The sequence below is a fragment of the Chelon labrosus genome (genome assembly GCF_963514085.1).
Source record: "Chelon labrosus genome assembly, chromosome: 16".
NCBI classification, from domain to species: Eukaryota; Metazoa; Chordata; class Actinopteri; order Mugiliformes; family Mugilidae; genus Chelon; species Chelon labrosus.
In genome coordinates, this window is record NC_140349.1 from 4545476 (window position 1) to 4565586 (window position 20111).

Below are 20111 nucleotides of genomic sequence, written 5' to 3' on the forward strand. Positions count from 1 at the left end.
CATGAGCTCAGATAGATTTGAGGCCTAAGTGCAGATAGAGCTCCTGGGTATCACCAGCACCTGCAGCCGACAACAGATTTATTCATTTGTTGACGACAGGAGAGAGAGAGAGAGAGAAACCTGTAGCCGACGAAAGGTGTTGGTTTTCTTCTCACTTCACCGAGTAGCAGTCGTCTTAACATTCACAGCATATTGAATTAAGAAGTGAAATGAGATCCCAGCTGATTCCATCACTCCCAGAAATCCCGCAGCAGATACAGATTCCGACTTTCACACTTTGTTCTCAGGCATGCTGTGGCTGTGGAGCAGCTGGAGAATAGCTAATGGGCTGAACACCACTGGACGGCACTACATTTTTCTCTCGCCCACACTCATCATCCTGCCTGACACGTTGCCTTATACCTGGTAACGGCTCACCTGCCAGAAGCCCCGGCGATAAATCAGACGCGCGTGGCGTCGACTGGAATTTATTTTCCACCCCTCCTGAGTCCTTGTGTCCTTGACTGCGACCACAGGTCTTCTTGGACTGAGAAATACAAACTAAAGCAGCCGGCTGTCTGACTGTAGACACACACCGATACACAACAGGGTCCTTAGAGACAGAGAGAAGGAGCGCGACCGGCCGCTGCACCAACCACAAGTCAGGTCAGGTGAAGGAAAGAGGAAGGACGAGGGGAGATGTGGCACCAATAAGTACCTGAGCTGGTTTTCTCTTGTGACAGCTCACACCATCCATCTCTCTTTTCACTGGATTGTATTTATGGTGCCATGGAAAATTGAGCTAAACCTGCTCTTCCTCACATCACTGTCAGATTAATGAGGGAGCTGTCAGTCACCTGCCAGCCCGTCTGAACATTTTCCCTCTCATTTTGATGCATGAGATTTCGCTATAACTTTTTTTTACACCGTTCTTCGTCGTCATCGTAAACATGGGGAACTCTATCGGTTGCGTCAGGCCTCCACGGGAGAGCGAGCTCGGTGGAGTCCCCCCACTTTCACCAAAGAAGCGTCTACGTTTCAGGCGTAAGCACAAGGGCAAGAAGAACAGGAAGGGGGAGGTAGAGCAGGAAGACTACGAGCGACAGGGATGCCACGAGCCCGATGAAAGGGAGGACGAGGACGACTATGAGGACGAAAAAGCTGCAATTATCAAAACGTTAGACTCAGATTTTAGCAGCACAGCTAGGGCTTTCATATCAGTGCCTGATACCCAGTTAACTCATTCCAAAACCAATCCGCAAAGCAATACTCTTTCCCCCGGCCCTTTGAGTGCAGGCGCAGGGGGGCTTTTGGGCAACAGAATACTTGAAGTGTCCCCCAAGCTCAGCCCGGCTTGGAGAGGAGTCTTCTGCCTCCCAGGGGAGGAAGACACTGTCAGTGCTATCATAGATGTGTCCAGCATCCCGAGCCAAACCACCACCACCACCCCAATCAACACTGCCCCAACCCTGGGCAGCACCACTCCGGGTGGAGGGAGGGTGTGTCGTGTTAGGGAGAAAGTCCAAGGTGTGCTAGAAAAACCTTGGATCCTCCGACAGAAGAAAGAGAAAAAAGACAAGAGGAGGGCGGTTAGAGATGAAAAGGAGCACGGAGGAGAGGATGGGGCAGTAGAGGGGACATCAGGGGTGGTGCAGACGCCTCCAAGCAAGGAGAGCAAAGGTGTCGTCCATATCCGAGAGGTGGATGGTAAACTTTGTGTCGTGAAGACGGTGTACCCCAGTGACTATGGCTCTCCAGTGTGGAGGGGTGAAAGTGACGGTGAGGTGGAGGTGCGCAAGGAGCCCCCTGTGCCGTCCCCTGTCGCAGGAAATATTCTTAAAGTCCAACTGTCTGAGGAGGATAAAAGTAAAGCCAAAATATCTGCAGGAGACCTCCCCTTGTCCTCTTACCAGCCGCGGACTCAGGAGACAATGGCTGTCAAGGGATTTCGGTTGGACTCTCCAGCTTGCGCCCAAGAGAGGTTGTCCCTCTTGGAGTCGGGCTACGCCAGCGACCTGCCGCTGACGTCTCCAGAAACCGCCGGCACCACTCCCAGTCAGACGGACTGGGGAGGCATGACCAGCAGCTCTTCAGAGAGACTGGACTCCATGATGGAGAGTCCTCTGTCGCTGCAGCAACAGGCGGCGGTTAAATACCTGCCTCAGGTTTGTGTCCAGACATCCAGACAGAGAACCCTTCAGCCAGCTGTCTCTTTGTCTTAACCAGTGTCTTAGCAAAGAGTTAGTTGATTAATCCAGGTACTGGCACTAAGCCTTGGAACAGTTGCTGCTAGGCTGCATGGGAAAGATATGTTTCAGACAAAGCTGCTTAAAAGGTTGGGAGCCTCAAGAAAAGGTTGACTTAGCAAAAATGCCAAACATTAGCTGGGTGCATCCCAAATACGCTGCCTCTGTCTGTTCTTTACTACCCTGAAGTAAATATCTTAGGGCTCCTCCATCGTCGTCCTTGCTCCTGATTCTCCTGCACCTAACGAAGCACAGATATGTGATTCTCGGACTCCACTGACCACATGTTTTGTTCCCAGGAGTTGAGGAATGTTTTTGCCCTTGGACCCCATTTTCTAAACCACTGGTGTATGATGCCAGGGGAAGCTTTCACAGCTCTTGATTCGTATGACTGTGGCTTTTTTAAATGGTGCCTTTGTTGTCATCCGTGCACCATGTTTGTAGTCACAAGGCTTTGTGTGTGTGTGTGCGTGTGTGTGTGTGTTGTTATCAGGTCTCTAAAGGTCCTATACGTCACTCCATTCTTTCTGCCTTTGTTCTGGCAGCCTAATCAACGCAGCACAGCCGGTCCCTCCATCCTTCTTTCTTTCTTTTTAGGATCCTTCTCCCCTCCCTCCCTGATTATTTTTCTCACACCACCCATGCTCACTCACTGCTGACGTCTGTTCGAGTGTGAGAGACAGACACGCTGGGTGTTTGTGTGACAGAAGGGTCATTGCTTCAAGTGACAGTGTTCCCTTTGCTGCAGACTGAAACTTATCATTTCCTGCCACATGCATTATAACTACGTTAGTGTGTGTGTCTAGCTGCGGTAGTTTTAGCTGGTTATTCAGGGTTTATCACAAGGTGGTGATTGGTTCATTTGAACACCAGCATTAAGATACTCTGAGGAAGACTGATGTTGTAGTTGTTCTCAACTTCATTATATATATATTGTTATTTTTTGGAGCTTCTCTTTGGCAGTGAGGTCTGGGTATTGTTTGAAACTTTCAAATCATTTAGATACACTTTTCAAATGTCACACGTTAAACTTTTGAGATAAAATCGTATGACATAGATAATCGTAAGCAGTGAGCACTGGACATGTGGCTGGAGTCAGGATGAGAGACATGCAACGCTGTAGATCAGAAACACGCAGCTCCACATGTCAGAAACATACAGCTTTAAAGATCAGAAACATGCATCTTCACAGATCAAAAACATGCAGCTTTGCATGTCAGAAACATACAACTTTAAAGATCAGAAACATGCATCTTCACAGATCAGAAACATACAGCTGCACAGATCAGAAACATACAGCTCCACATGTTAGAAACATACAACTGCACATGTCAGAAACATGCAGCTGCACAGATCAGAAACATGCATCTTCGCATGTCAGAAACATGCAGCTTCGCATGTCAGAAACATGCAGCTCCACATGTCAGAAACTTGCAGCTCCACAGTGAAGGAACATGCATCTCCACATATCAGAAACATACAGCTTTAAAGATCAGAAACATGCATCTTTACAGATCAGAAACATGCATCTCCACAGGTCAGAAACATCCAGCTCAGCAGATCAGAAACATGCATCTCCACATATTAGAAACATGCAACTTCACAGATCAGAGGGGGAGGGCAGATAGAGGAAGGTACATAAAGTATATTAGAATATTAATCCGTCTTTAAACTCCTATGCATGGTCATGAACTTGTTGTGCTGCATGGCCTCAAATCTTTGGGTTGATTTCTGATAATGTTTGGACACATTTTAAAGGGTTTCTTCTACAACACTCCTTCTCTGTTTGTATAAACTTAATCAGAGAGGAATCATCAGTATTACATATATGAAGCCTGAAACAAAATGTGTTATAAAGCACACGTGCACATATTGGCCTCATATTAGTGTAGCCTTGTGTTTCTTCCAGTAATATGTGACAAATGATTGCTGCCTCCCTGTGCTAGCTTACGGCTTCTTCTCCTTCACCTTGAAAATAGAACCGGCGGCTTCAGTCGCTGCAATGACACAGCTCACAGATGACGGGCACTTTTCGCCGCCACAGTTTGTTCCCTTCTCCTTCACGTGATGAAGTGCAGTGCGGTAAGGCTGAGCAGCACAGCAGCTGACATCATGTGAGGTTGTGTTGAGCGCGTCTCGTTTGATGCACAGTCTCTGCTGAGTCATGAGAAACTGTCGGTCCCAGCTCTGCAGAGATCCCCGGCTAAGAAGTGTGTTTTACTGGGCAGCTGCGATCAATACTCCTGTCTTGAGTGTGTTCCTGCGTCATGGGTTTATCCATGTTCAGTTTAAAGTGCAGCTGTCCTTTGTATGTGGGAGTGTGTTGCCCTTCTCTGCATAAAAAGGGATTTGAAATGCGCATTCATCAGCGGGACGGCTGCTTTGTTGAGCCTCGAGGGGATTCCTACCACTCAGATTTATCCATGCACCCTCCCTACTGTCTGAAGCTATCGGTCCATTTGTCGATCAATCCCTAACGCACCCTTGTACTTAAGGATTTTAAAGCCAGGGTTTGCAGAGATACTTTTTCTTCAGGTGTCCATCTTTTTCGTCTCCTTTTATTCTTGTCGTACCTGCATGTCCACCATCCTCCCCTCACCCATTGCCTCCTCCCTCCTCCCTCCATCCCTCCATCCCTCGCTTCCCCTCCTCTCTGCAAACTTCAAAGAGGCCACGTTTCTAAAAGAGGGCTGGTCCAGGGCCCCCGGGGGGCTGCTGCTGGTGGGATCATGGATGTCTGTGACTGAACACTGCTGCTACCTAAATGTGTTCGTCTCTGTTTAGAGACATCATGCACAAACAGTACATGTAGACAAAGGCAGAGAAGCAGAGATACTCCTGCATATATCACGTGACCAGATCTTCTGTCTGTTATTGAGTGTGTAGCCTGTACTTTCTGCAACCTATTCTTAGTCAGGGCGGAAATTAGCATGTTCTGGTGATGACACATACTGATTTGTTGTATTGTTTTCTTTCTGAATAGCTGCTTTAACTTAATTTGATGGCTGGTGAGATGCATGTGGAGTCACAGATGCATTCATTTATGATGCAGTAAGTTCTACAAATCCATGCTGGAGTCTCCACACTTGAAGTCCAGTCTGTGTAGATGCTCAGTTATCCAGATTATGGTATGTCTAAAATAAAGGCAACTGGACTTCAAGAACTGTCAGGCCTAGATCTAGTTGTCTTTGTTTTGCCAGACTTTGATATCCATTACACTGAGGATGCTGCAGAACAGTCGGCTCAGTTAATTAAACGGCGGTTAAACTAAACAGTTTGGTTTCTTGTTAGCTGAATAGCCAGCAGGCTAATTTAGAGAGGCAGGCGATGACGGCAGAGATTCGTAATACTTTGAGACGTTTCTCTTCAGCATATTCTGTATTTGGTCCCATGAAGAAGGCTATGAGTTGCTATTGAAAGCTCCTGTAGAGCGAGTACACATCAAGAGAAGCTGTGCATCTCTAAAAGCTCAACAAAACCCTTTATATGTGTTCACATGAAAGAGTGACATGTCAGAGTGAGTAGAGGATGAGATGGTGTAGCGGTGGGAGTGCAGCCTCTCACACTGAGTTCTGTATCAACATTCAGACGGAGGATTAGACGCTCTGTATTTCTCTGCAGAAGGAGGTTGCGTATGCAAACACAGACACAGATCTCTGCATAAAAACACAGCTGTTTCTACACCAGATTTGTAGATTCAACTTTAAGTCACGTCTCATGTTTGCCCTGCGCAGTTTGTGCACCCAGTGGGATGAAATGCTACCCTGCCGGTCGTATCACAGATTTTTTACTAATAATGGCTGATGTTCCACGAGTCTCATAGGGAGTTGCCCTCATTAATGCCAGACGTGTTTTGTGCCATCTTATGAGCATGAATCTTGGCTTTACTGATGTGCAGCTTGTGGGTATGTGCAGTGTGCACTGTTGCAAATCACCCCTTCTCCTCTCGCCTGGCCTTGATTTTCTCCATCGCTTTATCCTGCTCGCTCTTCCTCCCTCCGCCCTCCTCGTCTTTTTGGCTGTTGCTGCAGTCTCCTGGCACACACTGGACTTTCATTCTGCTCTATATTAGCAGCAGAGAGAGGGACAGAGACAGGGAAAGAAAGACAGACAGCCACAGAGAGGGAGAGAGAGAGAGAGGCAGATTGTTGGACAGTGAAGGAGGGATGACAGAAGAATACTGATGACAATAACGGCAGCCAAGCACCGACAGCTACTGCACATACGTCACTCTGCCTTTGTCGCTGTGGACAGTTGGACGTGAAGGGTGCAAAATGAAAGGAAGAAGGATGCTAAGCTAAAGTGTAGCTCAGTGCAGAGACAGTCAAGCTGACACACAAAACTTATAAACAGGTCCTTTTATTTGTTTTTATTCATGAGCTGTGTCTCCACATAAAAGCTTCATGATACAAGCCAGGAAGTTTGAAAGATTGCAAAACTACTGCAAAAATCCAACTGATGACGCAAAATCAAAGCAATTTGCCGTCCCTTTACAGGGTTAGTAGTATCCAGTAGACCGTCGGTGGAAAAGCAAAGCGGAGCGGTGAGGAGGGAGATGAGAAGGCAGAGCAGATTGATCAGCATCTGAAGCTGTGCGGATGAAAGAACAGGAAAAACTGAGGAGACAGATCGAGGTTGGGGGCGGGGGAGGAGGCGAAGAGTCGAGTGTGGAGGGACGAGCGAGCTAATGAGGATGCTAGGCTGAAGATGCTGCAGAGAAGAAATGGAAAAAAAAAAAACAGAAAATGAGACGTTAATAAAAACTCATTCAGATCCTTTGTGTTATTAGTCGTCAGGAAGAGAAACGGAGGCTGGGAGAGGAGGTGACGGGGTGACTGAAAGCAAGTGGATTATTGTTTCATGAGGAGATGAATCATGTGGTCGTTTCTGCTGACTCATTTTAGCTGTAGCTGCATTTCTACGCCGATCAGGCACAACATTATGACCACCTTCCTAATATTGTATAGGTCTCCCTTGTGCCTTCAAAACAGCTGTGGCAGAGAATGGACATGGGCCTCCTGAGGGTGTCCTGTGGTGTCTGGCAACAGAATGATAGTGGGGGGCCTTTGAGGGGAGGGTCCTCTGTGGATCATCCCACAGATACTTGATCAGTTTGGGATCTAGTGAATTTGGAGGCCAGGTCAACACCTTGTGCTGTTCTTGATCTTTTATTGAGTTGTTCCTAAAGCGTTTTTGTGTGTGTGCCTGTGTCAGACTGTGTCATTGCTATGGGGTGGGGGTGTCTGGTCTGGTCTAGGTGGGTGCTACATGTCTAATTAACATCCACATCAATGAATGCCAGGTCCAAAAGTTTCCCAGCAGAACACTGAATTGTCACAAGATGCTCAAAGTTATTTACTTCTCCTGTCAGTGGTCATAATGTTGTGGCTGATCCTCCTCCTCTCCATCTGTCCCCTCCAGATTTCAGAGATCTATGTGAGCGGGGAGTCAGGCGACCTCACGGCCAAAGAGAAGCTGTTATTATGGAGCCAGCAGGCGGTCGAAGGCTACCCCGGCCTCCGCTGCAGCAACTTCACCTCGTCCTGGAGCGACGGACGCATGTTCAACGCTCTGCTGCACAGATACAGGTGAGAGGAGGAACTGGTCAAAAAGCATTACGAGACGCTCGGAAAAAAACGCACACAGAAAGCACGGCGACACAACCTCCTGTGGGTTTGTTTTCCAGGCCAGACCTGATCAACATGGAAGTGGTGTCGCAACAGAGCAACCGTGACAACCTTGAGCAGGCCTTCGAGATCGCTGAGTCGTTAGGGGTGACCAGACTGCTGGACGCTGAGGGTGAGACGGAAATACAGAGACAGGGGAGCTCGTCTCTGTGTTTTAAAATGCTCTGCACTTTAGTAAGGAGTCTTCAAAAGGTGTCAACAAGCTAGTTAAGCTAGCTTTTATTTAGGAAGAGTGCCAACATGTTAAGTTAAAGGCACAACTGTAGTTTTTGTGTGTTCAGGTACCTTGTCTATGCTCCTATATGGTATTTCATCCAGCAATTAGCCTGCTCCAAGCTGAGCAGAGAATAATACCTGGTAGATGTTTTTTCTAGCACCTGTTTGTAGCTTTTGTGTTGCTCCTTAACTTGGGTCTTTTGGCTTTAATTCTCTACTTCCTGTAGTTTTTTTTACTGATCTCTATTTATTCTCTTCAGATGTGGACGTAGCATCTCCAGACGAGAAGTCGGTCATCACTTACGTCTCCTCAATCTATGATGCCTTTCCTAAAATCCCTGAAGGGGGAGAGGGCATCGCCGCACAAGTACGTCCCATACAGACCATTTGAACGTTGAGCTTCTCATTAAGGATAATGCACTTTTTATCTTTCTGCTTAAACTTGCACTGAAGTCTGTTGCTTCATTGTTGTGTTTCCATTGTGTTTGTCTAGTCAGTGGTGCAGCATCTTATATAATGAAGTGGAACTTGTAAAAAATGATGCAGTTAATTGAATATTGTTGTAGTTGTTTGTTATAAATTGCTTTTTGTCTGGAGCGTATCGTTTCCCGTTAGGAAATAATTCCTTTTATCTCTCGTCCCTCATCAGGACGTGGACCAGCGCTGGTCAGAGTACCAGTCCAGGTTCTTGTCTCTGCTCCAGTGGAGCCGCCAGCATATGGCCCTCATGGCCAACAAGAACTTCCCCCAAAACCCTGTTGAACTCAAGGTGAGCTCTCCGCTTCTGTCTCGTTAATCATTAGAGTTTGTGTTCAGAAAATAGCCTAAAACACAAGAGACTCTGTATGAAGTTTAAATAAAGACCCTGTTTATACCTGGTATTAACATGCATCCTGGGTAATCCACTCACACCTGGTCATTTTAAAGTACGTGTGTTCACACCTGGCATTGACCACTCAATATCCGGTCTCAGTTTTGCAGCTGTTGTCTTTGACGAGTCACTTCCTGACACTTTTCACATTTCAGAACAATGAACAGCTGTTTGTTGCATGTGTCATGACTTGGGGAAATGATGCATATTTTGGAGCAAGCTATAGAGTCTCTAAGCTGTAATGTTATTATTTATTTATTGATATTTGGCCCGAGACCTGCATAAAGCTCAGATTCTATCTATATATCTATCCCTGGAAGCTTTCATACACAGAGTAAAAAATCTCTGGGCATAAAGGTAAATAAAAGAGATGTTTCATTTGTTAATTCTAGTTTAGATTTATGTATTATTTAGTTAGTTAACAGCTGCATGGACAGATTTTTTAAAAGAAACTCTCATTATGAATGAACAGACACTGTGATTCTGTGTTTTCTGAATGAATGAGGCTCCACTCATGCAGAGGAAGTCAGTTGAGTAGAAAGTCTGTTAAAGTGGCTTGGACCCATGTGTGTTCACACTATTAAAGGAATGCTCCAAATGCATCCTGGATTTATTCACACCTGTTCTTAAATGTGGTCACATGTGAACTCCAGGTCTGAACGGGTCCGAAGATGCACTTTTATCATCTCAGTAGTTTTATTGCAGATTTCATGCTGATGCGTCGTGGAAATAAAAGAAGCCGTGCGCGTTTTCTCAGATCTATCTGTTCGCCAACGTGCAGCCTTGAAGGAAGGAGAGCTGATGCACAGTTTCTGTAAAAGAATTGAGAGGACAAACAAAGGGACACGGGGAGGGGAGAGCAGACTGGTTTAATAATGTGGACGACGTCAGACAAAGGTGTTTGGTGCAAGAAGAAAAAGTCACATGAATAAAAGAAGGACTGGTGAATTAGTTTGCACAAGGAAGGTGTGACGGTGAAGGAATGATAATGTAAAAAAGGACGCAGCTGGGAATGTAAAGCAGAGTCTAAAGACGTGCAGGAGAAAAGGGAGGAAGGAAGGAAGGCGTCGGATATCTTGACGATTAGTTAATGAGCACCCAGGGAGAGAGGCTGTGATTACAAGGCTTTTACCTCTGATAACAGGTATTGACTTTGTGATTGACCTCAAACGATGACCCCGTCTGTGTCTCTGCTTCCTCCAGGCACTTTACAATGAGTACGTCCATTTCAAAGAGACGGAGATCCCTGCGAAGGAGGCAGAGAAAGGTCACATCGAACACCTCTACAAACTGCTGGAGGTAAGAGCCGAGCGGCGGAGGCGGCGGAGGGAAAGGTGGCCGACGTGCGGCGACACGTGCCGGGCCCGGTGTGCATCATGGGGTCGAGCCCGGGGGCGGGATTGTGTCAGAGATTGTGTCAGTGAGAGAGTTTGTTCTCCTCCTGAAGCGAAGTAACTTCCTCCATCGCGTTTTTATCAATGCAGCGGATTGTTTGATTGAACACAAACACATGACGGCTCATAATAGTTCCTCCTTTATCCTCACTCAGCTGATGTGACCCGAGAGTTTGTGTGTGGTGTGGCTTATCAAATGTTCACGGGGCTTGTTTGTGTCTTTGAACTTCATGCTGACTTTATGAATGTGTGTGTGTGTCCAGGTGTGGATAGAGTTCGGTCGCATTAAGCTTCCTCACGGCCTCCATCCCAACGACCTGGAGGAGGAATGGGGTAAACTCATCCTGGAGATGCTGGAGAGAGAGAAGGCTCTACGTCCGGCTGTGGAGAGGTACGCACACAAACACACACAGATCTATTTAACTGATGCACGTAATTAAATCAAAAACGCTGATGCGACTACTTCAATTTCTCATCATGTTCGATTTCAGGGTCATGCCCACTTAACCTCTGCATGTGTCTCTTTCAGGCTAGAGCTGCTGCTCCAGAGAGCCAATAAGTTCCAGAACATGGCTCTGGACTGTGAGGAGAAACTCACCCTGGCTAAGAACACGCTCCAGGCCGTGAGTGCTCCTGCCTCCTTTTAACCTTCATGTCCATTTAGGGACGAAAGTTTTTGCTAATTTAGCCACGGTTGTGTTTTTTGCAAGGATATTTGGCAAAGGTGTGTGTTATTGCACCGTGTAACCTTTTAAAAACATCATAAAAATAGTATATGTTAATATTTTTTACAAATTTTTTTGCAGATTTGATCATAAATACCTAATATTTGATAAATTTTATAATTTTAACCCTTCATATGCCAGTGTTTGTGATGGATTTTGTTTTGTTTTTAAAGAAAAAACTGCGACGCCGTCACAAACACTGGGATATAAAGGGTTAAAATTATAAAATTAATCAAATATTTAGTATTTATGATCAGGACTGAAGTTTATTAAAGATTTATGTTAAAAAAAAAGAAGTATTTTTACTCTTTTTAAGGCATTTTTTGAAGAGGACGTAACTATTTTAAAACGAGATACGAGGGTTCATTTCCTTAAACACGTCGGGTAAACGTACGGTAATTTAGCGTATTGTTTTACGAGCTGTAAAAGCCGCTCTGGGACAGTAAATATTTGCTCACCACTTTTTCTGCCTTCTGCACAAACACACGCGTCCTCTTCTGTTTGTCTATGTAAGCCAGGACACAAACTCTGAGTCATCGTGCTAACCGCTGTTTCATTCCCGTCGTTTTTGGCGTATTTACTTCTACAATATTAATTCTTTTCGTGTCTGCAGCGGCCTGCTTTCCTCTCGGAGGCCCGGCTTTGGTTTCACTGTTTACTGAATCTGTGCCTGGGGTGGGTGGGGGTGGAGGGGGGACACTAAACCTCAGGACATCGTGCTCCGTGATAACACTTAAGCCAAGCAAGCAAACAAAAGACCTGACCCGCTCCCTCTCTCTCTCCTCTGGTGTCCAGGACATGTCTCGAGTGGAGAGCGGCGAGGCGGTGCAGTGCGAGAAAGAGCTGGCCTGCTACCTGCAGGACTGCGAGTCTCTGATCAGACAACTCAACCAGGAGCTCAGAGTCCTCAGAGATGAGAAGTACTACCAGGTGGAGCAGCTGGCGTTCAGGTGATGACGGTGGAAGACGATTACGTTTAATATCTGGGAATAAACAGCTCATTATGCTGATGTTTCTTCATTAAATCGTAAAATGATCCGCTTCTGATGTTTACTGCATGCATAAACGTCCTCTGATGTAAATCAGCAGAGTCAAAAACTGATGGAAACAGCTTGATATCATGCTGCTCTGTCAGTTTTAAACCTGCTGTAATGAAGAATCACCACGGTGACCAGAAAATCTGCATGATAACATGATTATAAAATAACCTCCCAGTTATTTAACCATCGCTTTATAGTGGATCCTTTATTAACTCTATATTTCTGTCTCTGATCAGAGTGTCCTGCCTTGAAGAGGAGCTGGTCTCCCTCAGATTACAGTGCGCCAGCGTCTACAAGAAAGGACACTTCTCTCAGGTCGGGACGGAGCTCACCGGACAGAAAGCCACCGACGGCGGCATCGGCCTCTCTCTGGGGCAGACGCTGCTGGGAGCCGTTGGCGCCGTCGGAGCCGTGGGAGCCGCTCTCCTGCGGCAGCCCATGTCCCGCTCCCAGCTGGTGGCCATGTCTTCATCAGAGGACGAAGGAAGCCTGAGGTTCATCTACGAGCTGCTGGGATGGGTGGAGGAGACGCAGGTGAGAGTCAGCAGAGACGATATGGCCACACAATAAAATCTCTGTTTATTTTTATGGGCATTCACAGTTGAAAGCTTCATTAAAACTGTACTGAGTATGTAATATTTAATACGCAACAGCCATGCTGGGCAGAGAGGAACCTAACCATGTCCATATCACTGAAGTAACATGACCTTTACCCTTATTTGTACATTTATTTGCTATTATGTCATCGTCTTCAGTGGCTGAAAATGATGAAACGTCACTATTATCTACATTTTTTTTTAAATATATAGCCCAGCTCTACTTTAAAATGTCAAGAAATACTACCATTACACTTTCTCAGATGATTTATTTTCTTCTATTAGCTGTTCGTAACCCAAAGATACTCAATTTACATTTAAATTAAACAGAGAAAAGAAGGAAACACACACTCGTCCATCTTTAAGACACATTTATTTAAATACTTTTTGTTTTTAAAGTCATGAAGTGGTTCTTAGACTCATTACAAACTATTTTAAAACCTAAAGTAGAGCACCATATGAAAGCCTTCACCATCAGAGGGAAATATAATGAACTTATCGTTAATTTAAAGAGATTAAATGACATTAATATTTCCTTAAATCTACTTTAATCTACTTTAAAAATGTCTCACAGGCTTGAAAACAAGACATTAAATTAGTTTTAGTCAAATAAATATTAAAAGTCAGTCATATTTGTGTTTTTCCAGGATCTGTTGGAGCGCGCTGAGTGGGGCGCAGACCTCCCGTCCGTAGAGAACAACCTCCAAGAACACAACTCCGTACACACTGCGATTGAAGAGCTGATGAGCGGCCTGCAGGAGGCACGCAGCTACGAGGTAGCAACACACATCACATCCCGTTCTCCACCTGAACGCAGCGACCCTCGCACTCACGAGAGTCTCTAACAAAGCTCTGATTTCTCTCCCCCAGGCTAAAGTCACTCCCAACTTTATGAGCAGTTACTCCGAGACGTTGGCCAAGCTGGAGCACCAGTACTGCAAACTGCTGGTCAGTGTTTGTGTTCCTCTGTCTTTACCCCGCTTTGCTTCTCTGTTCACCCCCTTCAGTTAATCCAATTACAGCGTGGCGGAGCTGCAATTCTGCGTCTCTTCCCTCCCCAAATTTACATATTTCCTCTTTTAATTCCTCAGTCTTTTCTACTCTTTCCTCATATAATATTCATGGATTTCAGCTGCTTTCTTTCTGCTGCCTCCAGATGCTCTTGGATTTTTCTTTCTGCTGCCTCCAGATGCTCTTGGATTTTAACAATTAGAGTCTTAATTTCTCTAAATGTAAGCAGTATCCAAAAGCCAAGTTTAAAAAAACTGAAATTATTTTAAGAAATTACATGGTGGAAACTGGTGCATATCATATTTTAAGATTAATTTATAATCTTATCATGGAAAATTAATCTTAATGGAAGTTTCTCCATTCCTCTGAAAGTTTCTGTCTCTTCTTACAATTTATTTCCACTAAGCCTGTCCTCAGTAGAGTCCCAGTAAATGCACCACATCTAACAGAATAATCCAAACCACCAGAAAATACCCCTCTCCCTCTCCCTCCCTCTCCCTCTCTCTCTCTTTCTCTGCACTGCTGATCAGCGTGATGATGGTGTTTGTTTGTGTGGTTGCCGTAGGAACATTCGTCATGGCGCCTGCGGAGCTTGGAGAGCCTGCACGCGTTCGTGTCGCACTGCACCGAGGAGCTGATCTGGCTCAACGAGAGGGAGGAGGAGGAGATCGCCTTCGACTGGAGCGACGGCAACACCAACATGAACGCCAAGAGGGAGCTGTACAGCGTGAGTGGCAGAAAGAAAAAAACAAAAAAAAACTCAAAGTGCAAACCGCAAACCTCTGCCACCATGTGGCAATTAAACAATTTCTACACGACACAATTATAACCCAAATATGCTCCCTCACTATTTATACATCCGACCAGTGCAAGTTAAAATCCAACCATCCTCCTTTTCCTGCTGCTCTGTTTACAGGAAATGAGGTTAGAGCTGGATGAGAAACGAGATGTGATGCGGTCGCTCCAGGAAACAGCCAGCCGTCTGTGTCAGGAGAACCATCCAGCCAAACAGACTGTGGAGGTGAATTCATTCAGATGGACTGGATGACCTTTAGAGATGACGCCTCTCTGTGGCTCTTCCTCCTTCTCTGCATGATATATTCACAAATATAAATTAGAATCAGAAGTGACTTTAGCTTAGCAACAAGTAGGAGTTATTATGTGCATCTAATCTTAGAATAACAGCGGTAATTGTTGAAGCTGCCTGTCACATCTCCTCAGTTAAAGATTGTAGATGAGACCACATGATGAGTCCTGAAACCACAGAAGCAGACAGTGTCCTGATCATCATCTCTGCTGACCCCTTGCAGCAGATAGATTAAACTCCTTTAGTGATTTGAGGCGGCTGTGTGAATATTTTTTTATTTTTATTTTTTGGAAGCATGGCATCATGACACAACATTTCTCTCCGTCCGTCTCATCAGGCGTACAGTGCAGCGCTGCAGACTCAGTGGCAGTGGGTGGACCAGCTGTGTGTGTGCGTAGAGCAACATCTCAAAGACAACACAGCGTACTTCCAGGTGAGACTTGTGTGTCCTGCACCGTTGCTGGTAGTCAGACATCTGATTGGCTGATCGGGTCAGAGAACCAGTGCAAGAGAAGAAAAACTAAAGTAAAAGAGAAGAAGAACAGACTACTGCCCCCTACTGGTATGAAGAGTAGTTTTATTTTCATGCAGGCCCAGAACATACACCTATCAGCCACAACATTAAAACCACTTACACAGGGTATGACGGTATTAAATAATGAAGTGTAAAAACAGATAAGCCACAACATTATGACCGGGAGAAGTAAATAAAATTTACCATCTTGTGACAATACAATATTCTGCTGGGAAACTTTTGGACCTGGCATTCATTGGTGTGGATGTTACTTAGACATGTAGCACCCACCTAGACCAGACCAGGCACCCCCACCCCATAGCAATGACACTCCTTGATGGCAGCAGCCATCCCCAGCAGGATGCAGCCTGACACAGACACACACACAAAAACACTGTAGGAACAACTAAAAAAAACATGAAGAACAGCACAAGGTGTTGACCTGGCCTCCAAATTCACTAGAAACTGGTCAAGTATCTGTGGGATGATCCACAGGAAACCCCCTTGAAGGCCCATATATATTCTCTGATGAGTCAAAACTGTTTTGGAGGCACAAGGGAGACCTACATAATATTAGGTCATAATATTATGCCTGATCGTTGGCTGTAGTCTTTGTTCAAGTGCAACTTTTTGGTCGTGAGGCCACGTCACAGTCGGCCTTCTTCTCTTGTACCTCTTTTAAGACATAAAAGCAAATTTTCTTTAAATGATTTAGAGTCACTTTCCTCTTCGCAGCTACAGTTATCTGCAAATATATTGTGTCCACTCATTCTCATGTAATGTCACATCCTAACATTTTTTATTTCTTGTCCGTCAGTTCATGAGTGACGCTCGGGACTGTGAGTCGTATCTCCGCCAGCTCCAGGAAACCATCAAGAGACAGTACACCTGTGACAAGAACAGCAGGCTGAGCAAACTGGAGGACCTGCTGCAGGACTCAATGGTATCAGACCCTTAACAATTATATCTTATATATAGATATACTAAGTAGATGTTTTACCATAGATGACATGCAGTTCGTCCCATGTTTTTTTTTCCTCTCTTATGCATCGTTCCTAAATTCCAGCTTTAGTTCATATTCTGACTGAAACAGCTTAAATCTTATTAATTCATTGGCTCTAACTAGAAATAAAGACTCCTGCAGGGCATTTGACTATACTACAATAAATCAGCTTTACTGGGTGTTCCTTCAGATTTCCGTTGCCGCCACCTCGCGTGCACGGTGCACATTTAAACTTGACAGGATTCAATATCCTCCTGGACTGAGGCTTTCTCTGTCGGTAAAAAAAAACACTTGGCTGTTTTCAATCTATTTCCTAACCCTGGAGCGATCCACAGATCCGTAGCGGCGGAGGTGTTTGTGTAGCAGCGTCCTGATTGTTGTGCTCCGCCTCAGGCAGCAGCAGGATGACGGGGTGAAGTAATCTGTTAGAGAAAGAGAAAGAGAAAGAGAGAGAGAGGCTTCGCTGAATCATCCCCCCTGTGGCACATTTGCAAGGCTGCCATCTTAACACCTACTTCTCACACACACACACACAGACACACACACCTCTGACTTCAAGCAGATGGCAGGGTTAGAGCGGGCATCGCTCCACAGGACAGAGCTGTGAGCATATCCTCCCAGTAAAGAGGTGTGACACCCAAATACAGGAGAGCTCTTCTCTCCAGGTTATAGTGATAATAAATAACTTCCTAGATCTACATGTGCAGAAAACCTCTACCCAGATGTAATAACAGGGTCTGTACCCCTTAAACAAACATCTTATTTGTTGACCTTAATGTGAAAGTTAATTCCTGATGTACCCTCGTTTTAATTTACATCCCTGTGAATAATATTTGTCAGCTGATTTGTCACTGTACGGCAGCAAACACCACCTCAGCGTGAAATTCATTTCTCTGTTGTCGTCAAGTTACTGATGCTGGTCATGTCTCTGTCTCCGTCTGTCTTTTTCTTTCTGTACCTGCCTGTCTCACAGTTCTCCCTCTATCTCTTTCTCTCTCTCTGATGAATCCTTAATGACTCTCTCTGTTTGGAGACAGAAATGAAAAGTAGTTCTGCCTGTCAGGGTGAAGAGCACACAGTTAAATGTTTAATGGTTACCGGCCGAGTCAGCAAACAGCTGGGTTACAGGTTAACAGGCTATTTATAGATGTACAGCACTGATGTTAACGCAGAGAAGGATGTGTAAATATATCAGTGTTTATAATCCTCTCATGGAGATTATAATCTGAACTGTTGGATGGATTGTCAGATAACTTCTGACAGGTATTAAGGCCCTCCTCAGGTTGAGTTGTAATAATTTAAGAGTCCCTTTAACTTTTCATCTGTGGTCCAAATTTAAAATACCTGAGTAAATACCTGCAAAGCTACTAACATTAGAAGAGAACAAACCACTCAGACACTACAGGACAACACTCATCACTTATTGATCCAAATATCACTTCTTCTTCTTCTTCTTTTTCTTCCTCCTCCTTCAGTCACTTTCTCTCTTCTTCGTCTTGCGCTAACTTAACGCATTTTTGTTCTTGTTCTTCCACCAACCATCTCCTTTTTTCTTTTTCTTCTTCTTCTTACACTGCTTCTTCTCCTTCTTTTTCTTCTTCTTCTTCCTCCTCTTCTTCCACCAATCACTTCCTCTCTTCTTCTTCTTCTCCTTCTTCTTCCTCTTCCACTGAATTAATCAATATCTTTTTGTTCTCCTTCTCCATCACCCACCATCTCCTATTTTCTTCTCCTTCCTCTTCATCCTACACTAACCACCTCCTTTCTTCTTCTTCTTCTTCACCAACCATATATTATATATCTATACTTCTTACAGTAACTGCCTGCTCTATTTCTTCCTCTTCTTCTTATTCATCCTCCACTGAATTAATCAATATATTTTTGTTCTTCTTCTCCATCACCAACCATCTCCTATCTTCTTCTTCCTCTGTGTCTTCTCTACACCAACCGTATCTCTACTTCTTCTTACAGTAACCGCCTGCTCTATTTGTCTTCCTCTTCTTCTTCTTCCACTGACTTACCAACACATTTTTGTTCTTGTTCTTCCACCATCTCCTTTCTTCTTCTTCTTCTTCTTCTTCCACCAATCACTTCCTCTCTTCTTCTTCTCTTGCCAGTTTCAGTCTCAGCTGTACTTTGTATTTAGTGTTAACTAGAAGAGTGGCACATTAGACGCTAATTAGCATGTTAGCATTGCCATTGTATGTCATATTGCTGGTGCTGCACATCTGTCGCCTGCTGGCAGTGTTCTGTCTTTATTGTATATGCTGCAGCTCATTGTGTGTCCGTTAACCCATCCACTCTTTAGGTTCACTGCATCGCGAAGTGATTTACGGTTTGAGCGTCTAATGTCTGATGATTGTGTCCTTCCTGCAGGAGGAGAAGGAGCAGCTGATTGAGTACCGGAGTACGGTGGCGAGCCTCGTGGGACGGGCCAAGACGGTGGTGCAGCTCCGCCCCCGCAGTGCGGAGAGCACCTTGGGGGCCACAACGCCCATCAAGGCCATCTGTGACTACAAGCAGATCGAGGTACAGCCCCCGCCACATGTTATAGCTCAGAAACACTGTTTGTTTTATCAACAAATATATATTCAGAACCAGCTCGCCACCGACCTCACCACCCACAGCACCGACCGACCGACCGACCGCCTCCTCTCTGCACTTCCTCACCAAGCCCTTCCACAACCACCTCTGTGGCTGTTTTAGCTTGAAATTGACTTTTTAACAGCTCTGACTGTTTTTCTTTTCCCCTAAGGACAAATAGCAGCGCTCAGTTTGGAAGCTGAATAAGCAGAATGATTATGATCCACGTAGTCTCTTCAGAAAACTCTTTAAGATTCAGTCTTAAAATGGCCAAAAAATATTCAAAGTAAAGATTCATGTTAAGGAGAGCTGAGGCTGTGCAACTGCAAAGTATCCCTCGCTGTCCCACGCTGAGGTGTGATGTCCTCAGGGAGTCTAAAAGCAAATCAATTATACATCTGTCCCATCCTCTTTGCAGCCTCAGTTAAAAAACCATCACCTATCCCCTCCAGCTGCTCGGCCTGGACACCCAGCAGCCTCTGTTATATTTAGTCTGCTGCTGTGTTAGATTCAACAGAGCGAGGGTTTGTATCCGTGTGAAGGAGGAAGGTCTTTTCTTTCCTCTCCATCGTCACAGATCTAAAATATAAATGAAATCTGCCAGTGTGAGCTGGACAAACATGCACATGACCAAAAGTAATATTTCTCTCCTTCACTTTCCTGTTTCTCCTCCTTTCTCTCCATGCCCTCATGTACCTTTTTGCCTCACTCCCTCCTTTCCTCCTCCTCCTCCTCATTCTCTCCCCTCCCTCTCGTCTGTCGGCTGGGCTGGCAAGACAAACGTTCAGGTATAGCTGCCTATATTCTCCCTCTCTCACCTCCGATTCTTACACCGCACACACACACACTGTACTTGCCCTCGGTGCTGCTCTTCTTATCAGCTGATTTCAGGGTTTAGGATTCTGATACCTGCCGTTGTCTTGGAATAAAATTAATTTGTACATGAATTGGTTTTGTATTTTCCACCCTCAACAAAAATCTGAATTAAATAACGGAGCTAATCTTGTTATGTTTTGTCAGTAAAATAGGATTTGGAGTTGTTTTCACATAGATAGGCGTCTTTAAAGCCAAACCTGGTGCAGACACAACCCAAAGACAGGAAAACTATATTTTCTGTCTTTGTGTACATTTATTCTCCTGTTTAGGCTTGGGTGGTATC

General features: G+C 45.0%; 2 protein-coding genes across 11 annotated transcripts in view; both read left to right on the forward strand.

The window, feature by feature from the left end:
* Positions 1 to 20111, forward strand: part of macf1a (microtubule actin crosslinking factor 1a) — a 203567-nt gene that overhangs the window by 95073 nt on the left and 88383 nt on the right. For all 10 annotated transcript variants that reach the window (XM_084563044.1, XM_084563040.1, XM_084563038.1 and 7 more), the window contains 16 exons: positions 7647 to 7813; positions 7912 to 8024; positions 8389 to 8495; positions 8778 to 8897; positions 10203 to 10298; positions 10657 to 10784; positions 10923 to 11016; positions 11914 to 12068; positions 12395 to 12692; positions 13402 to 13530; positions 13625 to 13702; positions 14331 to 14492; positions 14682 to 14786; positions 15190 to 15285; positions 16184 to 16309; positions 18746 to 18898. In XM_084563044.1, coding sequence (XP_084419170.1) covers positions 7647 to 7813; positions 7912 to 8024; positions 8389 to 8495; positions 8778 to 8897; positions 10203 to 10298; positions 10657 to 10784; positions 10923 to 11016; positions 11914 to 12068; positions 12395 to 12692; positions 13402 to 13530; positions 13625 to 13702; positions 14331 to 14492; positions 14682 to 14786; positions 15190 to 15285; positions 16184 to 16309; positions 18746 to 18898 — 2127 coding nt within the window. The remainder of the gene's footprint in view (positions 1 to 7646; positions 7814 to 7911; positions 8025 to 8388; positions 8496 to 8777; positions 8898 to 10202; positions 10299 to 10656; positions 10785 to 10922; positions 11017 to 11913; positions 12069 to 12394; positions 12693 to 13401; positions 13531 to 13624; positions 13703 to 14330; positions 14493 to 14681; positions 14787 to 15189; positions 15286 to 16183; positions 16310 to 18745; positions 18899 to 20111) is intronic.
* Positions 360 to 2201, forward strand: LOC311500923 (uncharacterized protein; the record flags this gene model as incomplete). The annotated part of the gene is made up of 1 exon (XM_084562559.1): positions 360 to 2201. The coding sequence occupies exon 1, from the start codon at positions 930 to 932 to the stop codon at positions 2199 to 2201; it is 1272 nt and encodes a 423-aa protein (XP_084418685.1). The 5' UTR covers positions 360 to 929.